Source organism: Varanus komodoensis, unplaced genomic scaffold (genome assembly GCF_004798865.1).
Source record: "Varanus komodoensis strain SLA01 unplaced genomic scaffold, ASM479886v1 scaffold129, whole genome shotgun sequence".
Lineage (NCBI taxonomy): Eukaryota > Metazoa > Chordata > Lepidosauria > Squamata > Varanidae > Varanus > Varanus komodoensis.
In genome coordinates, this window is record NW_025335373.1 from 325,930 (window position 1) to 334,293 (window position 8,364).

Here is an 8,364-nt window from a genome sequence, read left to right on the forward strand (position 1 = left end):
AGAGGGGGCTGTAAGAAACGCAGGCTCCGTGTCAGGCATGAGGAGGGAAGGCACCGCAACCACAACCGCCAGCCTCACGCTCCCTTGACGGTGTGACCACGCGGGGGGAGGGGGGCTGCGTGCAGTTCTGGCCCCAGGCCCCAAAAAGGACATTGCAGAGGCAGAAAAAGTGCAGAGGGCAAAAGGAAATGATCAAGGGGCTGCAGCTGCTCCCCCTGGGGGCCCCTAGCGGCAGCTGGGACTGTGGCGCCTGGGAAGAAGGCAGGCGAGGGGGGCCGGCCAGAAGGACTGGGCACCAGGCCTGGTGGGCATCCAGTGGTGCCGAGAGCAAGGCTGTTCCACTCACTCATTGCACTGGAGCCCAAAGCGGTCGGCCCTGGAGCTGACTGGGGACCAACAGAAGGACGGCCTTCTTTCCACCTGTGGAAATCGCTGCCACGAGATGCGGTTCGTGGCCTCTTACATGCATCAGTACGAGGTGGGGAACATGTGGCTCAACAGGACTGAAAGTGAACGAGATTTCGGAGTCATTGTGGACAACAGGCTAAACATGAGCCAACAACGCGATGCAGCTGCAAAAAGGGCAAATGCTATTTTGGGAGGCATTACCAGAAGTGTTACTTCCAAATCACGAGAACTAGTAGTGCCCCTCTACTCCCCACTAGTCAGACCTTTAAGATGCAGGAAAATTCAAAAGGGTCCTGAGGAGGGCAGGGAAAATGATCCCAGGTTTGGAGACACTGCCCTGTGAGGAGAGGCTGAGGGAATTGGGCATGTTCAGCCTTGAGCAGGCTGAGGGGGGACATGATACCCCTCTATAAATACCTCAAAAGCTGCCACAAAGGGGAAGGCCAAGATCTCTTCTTGCTGATGCCAGAGGAGGACACGGAATAATTAACCCAGATCCAGGCTGGACATCAGGAAAAGCTTCCTCATGGCCAGGGCAATGCGGCAGTGGAGCCAGCCGCCTGGAGACCCAGAACCACTCAGCGCGGGGGGCTCTCCCACATGGTGGCATTCAAAAAGAAACTGGAGAGCCATCTGCGTGCGGGTGGACCCGAGGGCCTTCGTGGCCCCTTCCAGCTCGACTTTTCCATGATTCTACAATATGGGTCAGCAGGGGAATACAGGCTGTCCCGGAAAGGGTGTGCCACAGGGAGCCTCACGGCTGCGGCCTGATCCTTCTCCCCCGCCCCCAAAAATGTGGGTGCTCAGAGTCCCCCAGGTGTGGGAGCCAGCTGGACACTCCTCGGGCAGGCGGTGGATGCAGGCCAGGCCTGAGTTCCTGGTGCCCCCAACCCTTTTCCATCACCCTGCCCAGGAGGGGTGGCACCCCACCTGAGGAACATCCCGCCCCCGCCCCCGCCGTCGCTGCCTCTCTCCAACACTGGGCAAAGGCCGGTTTATTTTCCAGGTCTTCTTGTAGTCACTTTGGTTTTTAACATTGCTTTTCTTTCTGATTTGCTCCATGCCTTGCTTTCATCTTCAACTGCCGATTTTTATACTGTTTTTAATGGTTTCTTATAGTATTTTTGTTTTATTGATGTATTGTTTTTACTACATTTTATTGTAAACTGCCCAGACAGCCCTCCTGACTGTGGGGAGGTAATCAAACGCGGTAAACAAGCACCCCCACATTGCCCCCACCATGAAGGCTGCAAGGAAGTCTGCTTGCCCTGCAGCCCCGCGGGCCCCGCCTTCCGCACGCCTGAGCAGTTCTTGCTCTGTGGACACGATTCTGGAAGCACCTGCCTGCAGTCAAAAGGGGGCTGCACTGGGGAGGGACCCGCAGCCTCGGAAAAGCCCCCGCCTGCCTGCTGGCTGTGGGAAAGCTCCAACAGTCTCTCCAGGGCGCAGGAACAAACCACCGGGAGACACACGATCCCAAGTCCAGAAAGAATCAGGCCCGCTTTTTATTGGAAAGGTAAAGGCACGAGCGTTGCGCCTCCTGGGCTGGACAGGGCCGAGGCGGCTCTCTGCACTCTGCAGGAGCCGCTCTCCGTCTCAGGCCTCCTGTCCTGCCCACGGCGGCAGGGCAGGGCAGGGCACCCCTCGTGCGGCTGCCCAGCGAGAATGAGGAAGCCGAGATTTGCAAGAGCACGGAAGAGCCCTCCTCTGGCCCCCGAAACTCCTCGCGCAAGGCACACATGGCCGAAACGCCTTGGGGCAGGGCTGGTGCCACGACAGCTCGGGCCCAGTCAGAGCCGCCCAGCCACCGTGCAGCTCGGGCCCAGCCCCTCTAGCCGGGCCCCTCTTCGTCCGAGACGTCCTCGGCGGCCAGGACACGCAGGTTCCCGGCCCGGACGCTGCCCAGAGAGGGGCAGGCGGCGAGGAAGCTGGCCACGCCGGCCGCCGTCACGCCAGAGCCATCCAGGTTGAGCTGAACCAGCGGCACCGTGACGAGGAAGCGGAGCCCTGTGGGGGGAGGGGGGCGTGAGGGGCGAGCGAGAGGGGTGGCCGCTGAGGCGGGCAGGCGGGGGCAGCCCTCCCCCTCCCCCAGCCCCCCGAGCGTGTGCCACCACCAGAAAGGGGCGCCCTGGCCACGCTCTCCCGGGAGGACCAGCCTGCTCTGCAGCTCGGCCTGCCCGCGTTGGCACCCCTACAGCCTCCGGGGCTGGGGACGTCCCACGCCGGACCGTGGGGCTCCTGTTCTAGCCGGGACCCCCAGCCAGCGGAGGCCACGCGCTAGCCGCACGCCTCCCCCAGCGCCGGCCAGGCCCACCTCGGTCCGTCAGCCGCGTCCTGCTCAGGTTCAGCTTGAGCAACTGCCTGCAGCGGGCGAGGCCCCGCCTGGCCACCGAGTCCCCGACGGGCGTGCCGGCGAGACTCAGGACCTGGAAGGGGAGGCACAGCGTGGGCCCCCACCTCGCCACCGCCCCCAGCGGCTCTGCCTCTGCGGAGGGCCTGGCGCTCCCCCTGCAGGGCAGCCCTCCGCCTCCCACACAGGCCCCGCTTGCGCCCCCTGCGGGGATCCCGGGGGGGACAACGCCAGCGCAGCCGGGGGCAGCCTGGAGGGGGATCGCCGCCCCAGGCCAGCCCAGTCACCGTGGCCCGGGGGACACGCCTTGTGGCAGCAGAGCCAGGCTGCCTCCCTGCACCCCCGTCTTCCCCCCTCGGGGCTGCTTCCCGGGGACCGGCCGGGACTGCCGATACCTGCAGGTGGGGGAGGCAGACGATGCAGCGGGCCACCCCCGCGCCGGAGACCCCGAGGCGGTCCAAGCACAGCTCTTCCAGCAGTGGCAGGCCCTGCACGTGGCGCAGGCCGCGGTCCGTGACCGGAGTGTTGCTGAGCGACAGGCGGCGCAGCCTGCAGGAGAGGACGGTGGTCGAAGGCCCCTGAAGAAGCAGACCCCGTGGCCCCCGCGGCCTTCTGGGCTGCCCCGCTGGACTCTCCGGGGGCTCCCCTCGACCGGCAGGCCCAAGGGGGCTCAGGGCTGGGCCAGGCACCGGCCAGAAGTCAGGCGGGGGGAAGGGGAAAGGCCCCCCGCCAGCAGAACAGAACGTGCCCGGGAAGGGGCTGAGCGCAGGCTCAAGCGCTCAAGGCAGCAGGGGGCTCCGCGGGGCCCCTTACCGGCAGAGCTGTGGCAGGCCCTGCAGCCCCTCGTCCGAGATGTGGCTGTAGTCCGTCAGGTCAAGCTCCACAAGCCCAGTCAGGCGACACAGAGCAGCCAGGCCGACATTGGTGACCGTGTGCCGGCTTGGCAAGGTCAGCTGCACCAGGGGCAGTCCTGCAAAAGCCGGGGGGGGGTGAAACACGCCATGCCCCAGGGGCCACCGCAGGCCCCGCAGCGGCCCGGCAGAGGGGTCCGTGGGGCTGGCGTGCGATGCGGGAGGAGGCCTCGGGGCTGCCCGCTGCAGGCCCCCTTGCCACCCGCTGAGCGCGAAGCGGCCTGGGCTGGCCGGACTCGGGGCCCCCTCCAGAACGGCTGCGGGAAGGCCCGGCCGCGCCCCGTACCTGAGACCAGCTCCAGCGCGTGGTCGCCTCGCACCGACTCCACTCCTGCCAGCGTCAGGCAGGAGAGGGCAGGGTGGGCCGAGAGGGCCCGCAGGGAGGCCTCGCTCACCCGGGTGCCGTCCAGGTGCAGCGTCTGCAGTGCCTCCAGCTGCCGCAGCGCCGACACGTCCGTGACCTGGGGACAAAGCCGGCGTGGTGGGACAGGCCCCGAGCCCGGCCCTGTCCCGCCTGGCCCACACGCCCCCCACCAGAGTGGAGAGCGGCCACTTACGCCCGTCTGCTTCAGGCTGAGCAGCAGCAGGCGCGGGGCGCCCTGGGGAAGGAGGCGGAGGGAGCCCTCCGTGACGCCGGTGTGGCCGAGGCTCAGGTGCGTGAGGCTGGGCGGCGCCGCAAGCAGGAAGGGCACCAGGCCCCGGTCCGAGACGCGCGTGCGGTCCAGAGCCAGGTGCGAGAGCAGCGGCAGCCCTGCAGGGAGAGCCGGCGGCATGAGCGGCCTGCTCTGCCGGCAAAAGCCCCCCCCCCCGCCCCCCGGGGCAGAGACGCACCTGTCAGGAACTGCAAGCAGCGGTCGGTGAGCTGCGCGCAGGCGGAGAGGTCGAGGCGCTGGAGGCGGGGCAGGTGCTGCAGCACGGCCAGGCCCTGATCTGGGGGCAGGAGCGGCGCTCAGCCCCGGCCGGCCTCCCGAGCCCCCCACCCAGGGCTGAGCGCCGGGGCTTCACTGGCGGGGCAGCCAGCCACTCACCGGTGAGGACGGGGCAGGAGACGAGGCGGAGGCGGCACAGGGCAGGGAAGGCCCGCAGCTGGCGCAGCAGGGCGTTGGTGGCCTGTGGGCAGCAGTCCAGCCGCAGCCGCTGCAGGGCACAGCCGGAGAAGAGCCGCAGGGTGCGCGGGGTCAGCAGGCCCTCCCGGGCCGCGTGCGCCAGCAGCTGCTCCGCCAGCACGGGCGCGAGGGCGGCCAGGCTGCCGCGGTACTGCCTGCGGGGCTCTGTAGCACAAGGAAGCAAGCGAGGGCGGTTAGGGGGCCGCCGGGGGCCGCCGGGGAGGGGGGCGGGGGCGCGCTACCTGTGAGGAGGGTGACGGCGGCCTGCAAGGACAGCCGGAGGAGCGGAGGCACGGAGGGGGCCGGGCGGCTGGGGGGCGACGTGGGGCCGGGCCCGGCCCTCTGCTCCTCCTCGGCCCGTCTGCTGGCCTGCTGGAGGCGCTCTTCGGCCGCCCGGGCCACAGCCAGCTGCAGGGGGGCCCGGGCCTCTGCCCCACTCTCGTCGGTGGACCTGGGGGCAAGGAAAGGGGGTGGGCCTCCGGAGCAGCTCCAGGCTGGCCTCCCTCCCGCCCGCTCCCCGGCACCAGCCCCCCACGAGGGGAGCCTGCCCAGAGGCCCGGCCTGGCGCACTTACCTCAGCCGGTTGCCTGCTGCCGGCCACTGGTGGCGCGGCCCCGGGGCCCCCTGCGAGTGGCGTGGCGGGAGCAGGCGGGCCGCCCCGTGAGCCCTGGCTGTTGGGCAGTGTGGAAAGCGGTCAGTCGATCGGTCCTTCTGGCCAGAGGCAGCAGCCCTCTGGACGGCGCTGCCCCCCCACGCCCCCCGCTCAGTCTCTGCAGCTGCAGCTCCAGAGGCCTGCAGAGGCCGTGGCCACAACGCCTCCTGCCCGGCAGCCCAAGCGGGAGCCCCTTCTTGGCCCGACGGCCCAGCGCTCTGGGCCACAGCCGGGGCAGCCCTTCTCGCCGCCCGCCCCTCTCCCCAGCCTCCGGGTGGCCTGGCCAGCAGCACCCAGCACCCCTCGCCCCGCCACTTCGACCGAGCCTGGGGCCCCCTCCCCTCCCCTCCCCTCCCCATACCTGGTCTCCCCACCGGGCGCCCGGGCTCAGCCGGCTCGTGGTGCTGCCCCCCGGCAGCCTCTAGCCTCACAGCAGCAGCTCCCAAAGGCTCGGGCTCAGCAGCCACCCCCGACTCCAGCCGCCGCCCGCTGCCTGCGGAGAGCCAGAGACGGGGATCCCACGGGGCCCACGGGGCGGAGGGACGCGGCGAGGCGTTCCGGGGCCGGGGCACCCTCTCCTCTCCCCGGGGCAGGCGAAGCTGGGGCTGCCCCCTGGAGGCGAGCCGGGGACCAGCAGGGCTGGGGCTGGGCGGCCGGGAAGCACAGGCAGCGAAGCGAAGAGGAGGCCGTGCCGGGGGCTCCAGAGGCTGCTGGAGCCGGGCACTGGGAAGGCCCCCGCAGCACCCGGCCAGACGCCGGAATCGCAGCCCCAGGCTGCCAAGTGCCACGGCCATGCCGGGCTGCTCCTCCCGGAGGCTCTCCTGGGGTCCTGCGCCGGGGCAGGCTCCCGGGCGCATGTGCTCCTCTCCCACCGGGGGGCTCCCGTCCCCGGCAGGCAGCACAGGCGGGAGCCGCGCAAAGGCGGAGGGTCTCTCCCTCCCTCCCTCCCTCCCCTGGCCTCCCCCCGGGGGCCGGCACCCACGGCCAAGCGAGGGAGAGGCGCCGGGGCGCCCCGTGGGCCAAGTGTGCGGCTGTGCTGCACTTACCCCAGCGGTGAGGCACCGGGGGGGCAGACTCGGCGTGGCTGTGTGTTCCGGACAGGCCCCCCGGCGCCACCCCCTCTGTGGGGGGATGTGGCCCTGGGGGTGGCTCCCCCCTGGGCGGGAAGGCTGCTTCCTCCACGCCCGGTGCCAGGCCGGGCCGCACCCCCTCCTCCGGGGAGGCCTGGGCAGAGGGGCCTGGCTCTGGCTTCCCCGGGGCCTCCGGTACGGGGTCCACCACGCAGAGGGTGGCGCTGGGGGTCAGGCCCAGAGCCTGCAAGGTTTGCGGCATGTCGGCCGGGCCAAAGCGCCGCCTGGGGAAGTTCTGCTGGAAGTTCGAGGAGGCTGGCAGCTCCGGATGCCAGGACAGAAGCTGCTGGCGGACGCTCTCCAGGGAGGAGTCGGCCAGGAAGCGCCCGCGCACGGGGTCCCCTGCGGGGAGGCGGATCTGGGGAGAGCAGAGGCAGCTTGTGAGTCAGGGGGCTTGGGGTGCCTCCAGCCGAGCAGTTGATTAGCCTCAGCAGTGGAAGCAAATGAGAGAAAAAGCAAAGCTCAGGGAGACCTTGCCTTCCATCCAGGAAGACACGGTTTCGGTTTCCCCTCCCAGGAAGTGGCTCGAGCACAGAAATGCCCATTTCACAGTTGGGGACCGAGGCTGAAGGAAGCACCGGCCCAGCTCCAGCCCACACCAGGGCTGCGAAGGCCCATTTCTTCACAAGGCTGGAGGGACCGGGAGTTCTGAATTCCAATCCCGCTACGGCCACGAAACTTTTGGAAAAGACGCCCGTCCCAGCCTGCCTGGCCCTCTGCACAGCGGCCTTTGTCACAGGATTGCGAACTAGGTAATGCGGCGCACGGGCCCAACGCCCCGGAGATCAGCTGGGCTTCCAAACAGCCCTCTGCCTGCTGGAAGTGGAGAGACCACCCTCTCACCCCACCGGCCTCTCCCTGCATGCCTCCCCACGACCCCCTCCTCCTGCTCCCGCGTCAGCGCAGACCTCGGCGTGCCCCTCGTTGCCGAGCCCAGGCGACCCCCTTCCCCCAAAACGGCGATGTCTGTGTGCTGCCCGGGCCGCTCCCCCTGCTGGCAAACCTTCCACGTCAGAGCAGCGGGAGAGCCGAGCGGAGGCGCCCCCCGCCTGGCCGACCCCCAGAGCCCCGATCCCACTTGTCTGCAGCCAGCCAGACGGACTCTGCCTCCACTCCGGAGCAGGAAGCCGTGCGGCTCCGGCAGCCCCGTCTGGCCGGGAAGCACAGGCCCCTCACCACGAGCAGGCAGTCTCCGCTGCTGGAGGGCTGCCTGCCAGGCTCCGGGGACGACACCTGGGGGGCCATGGCCTGGGCCTGCTGCATCCTCTCCTTGATGCGCTTCCGGTCGTCCTCGATTCTCTGCAACGCCACCTTGCGCTCCTGGGGGAGAGCATGGGAAGTGCCGCTTGGAGCGGGCCGGGGAGGCCAGGGGCACAGGTGCTGCCTGCGCCGGGGGCCCCCGTCCCCAGGGCTGCCCGGCGGGCCAGCGGGGGCCACCTCGGAGGCCCCGGGCCGGCACAGGCCTGCTCACCCACAGCTTGCTCTGCTGCTCAGCCTTCAGCTGCTCGGCCCGCTGCTGCTCCAAGAGACTGCGGCGCTCGGCCCGGCCAGGGGGGTCCGGTGTGGTGGCACCCGCCAGGTCCAGCCCGGAGCCTGGGGGCAGAGTGGAAGCGGGGCTCCTGCAGTGCGGCTGGGAAGCCCGGCCCCGCGGAGGCCATGGGACGCGCTCCCCAGACCGGGCGGGAGCGGCCACCCCAGGCCTGCCGGCCGCCCCGGGGAGGAGGGGGCAGGAGCAGCCCACTCACCCGCAGCCGTGGGGCCCAGGCAGGGAGCGCCCGCCCCCGGGGGCGGCAGCGGGGGGCTGAAG

General features: G+C 69.9%; 1 protein-coding gene across 1 annotated transcript in view; it reads right to left on the minus strand.

Moving 5' to 3' along the window:
* Positions 1-1,884: 1,884 nt before the first annotated feature.
* LOC123019557 overlaps positions 1,885-8,364 on the minus strand; it is an 8,085-nt gene continuing 1,605 nt past the window's right edge. The window contains exons 3-17 of the mRNA XM_044422517.1: positions 8,303-8,358; positions 8,029-8,150; positions 7,734-7,877; positions 6,474-6,915; positions 5,789-5,920; positions 5,350-5,446; positions 5,018-5,226; positions 4,698-4,940; positions 4,501-4,599; positions 4,227-4,420; positions 3,956-4,130; positions 3,572-3,728; positions 3,154-3,307; positions 2,723-2,834; positions 1,885-2,415 (exon numbers count right to left, since the gene is read on the minus strand). Of these exons, the coding sequence (XP_044278452.1) occupies positions 2,240-2,415; positions 2,723-2,834; positions 3,154-3,307; positions 3,572-3,728; positions 3,956-4,130; positions 4,227-4,420; positions 4,501-4,599; positions 4,698-4,940; positions 5,018-5,226; positions 5,350-5,446; positions 5,789-5,920; positions 6,474-6,915; positions 7,734-7,877; positions 8,029-8,150; positions 8,303-8,358 (2,512 nt within the window). The 3' untranslated portion in view covers positions 1,885-2,239. The remainder of the gene's footprint in view (positions 2,416-2,722; positions 2,835-3,153; positions 3,308-3,571; positions 3,729-3,955; positions 4,131-4,226; positions 4,421-4,500; positions 4,600-4,697; positions 4,941-5,017; positions 5,227-5,349; positions 5,447-5,788; positions 5,921-6,473; positions 6,916-7,733; positions 7,878-8,028; positions 8,151-8,302; positions 8,359-8,364) is intronic.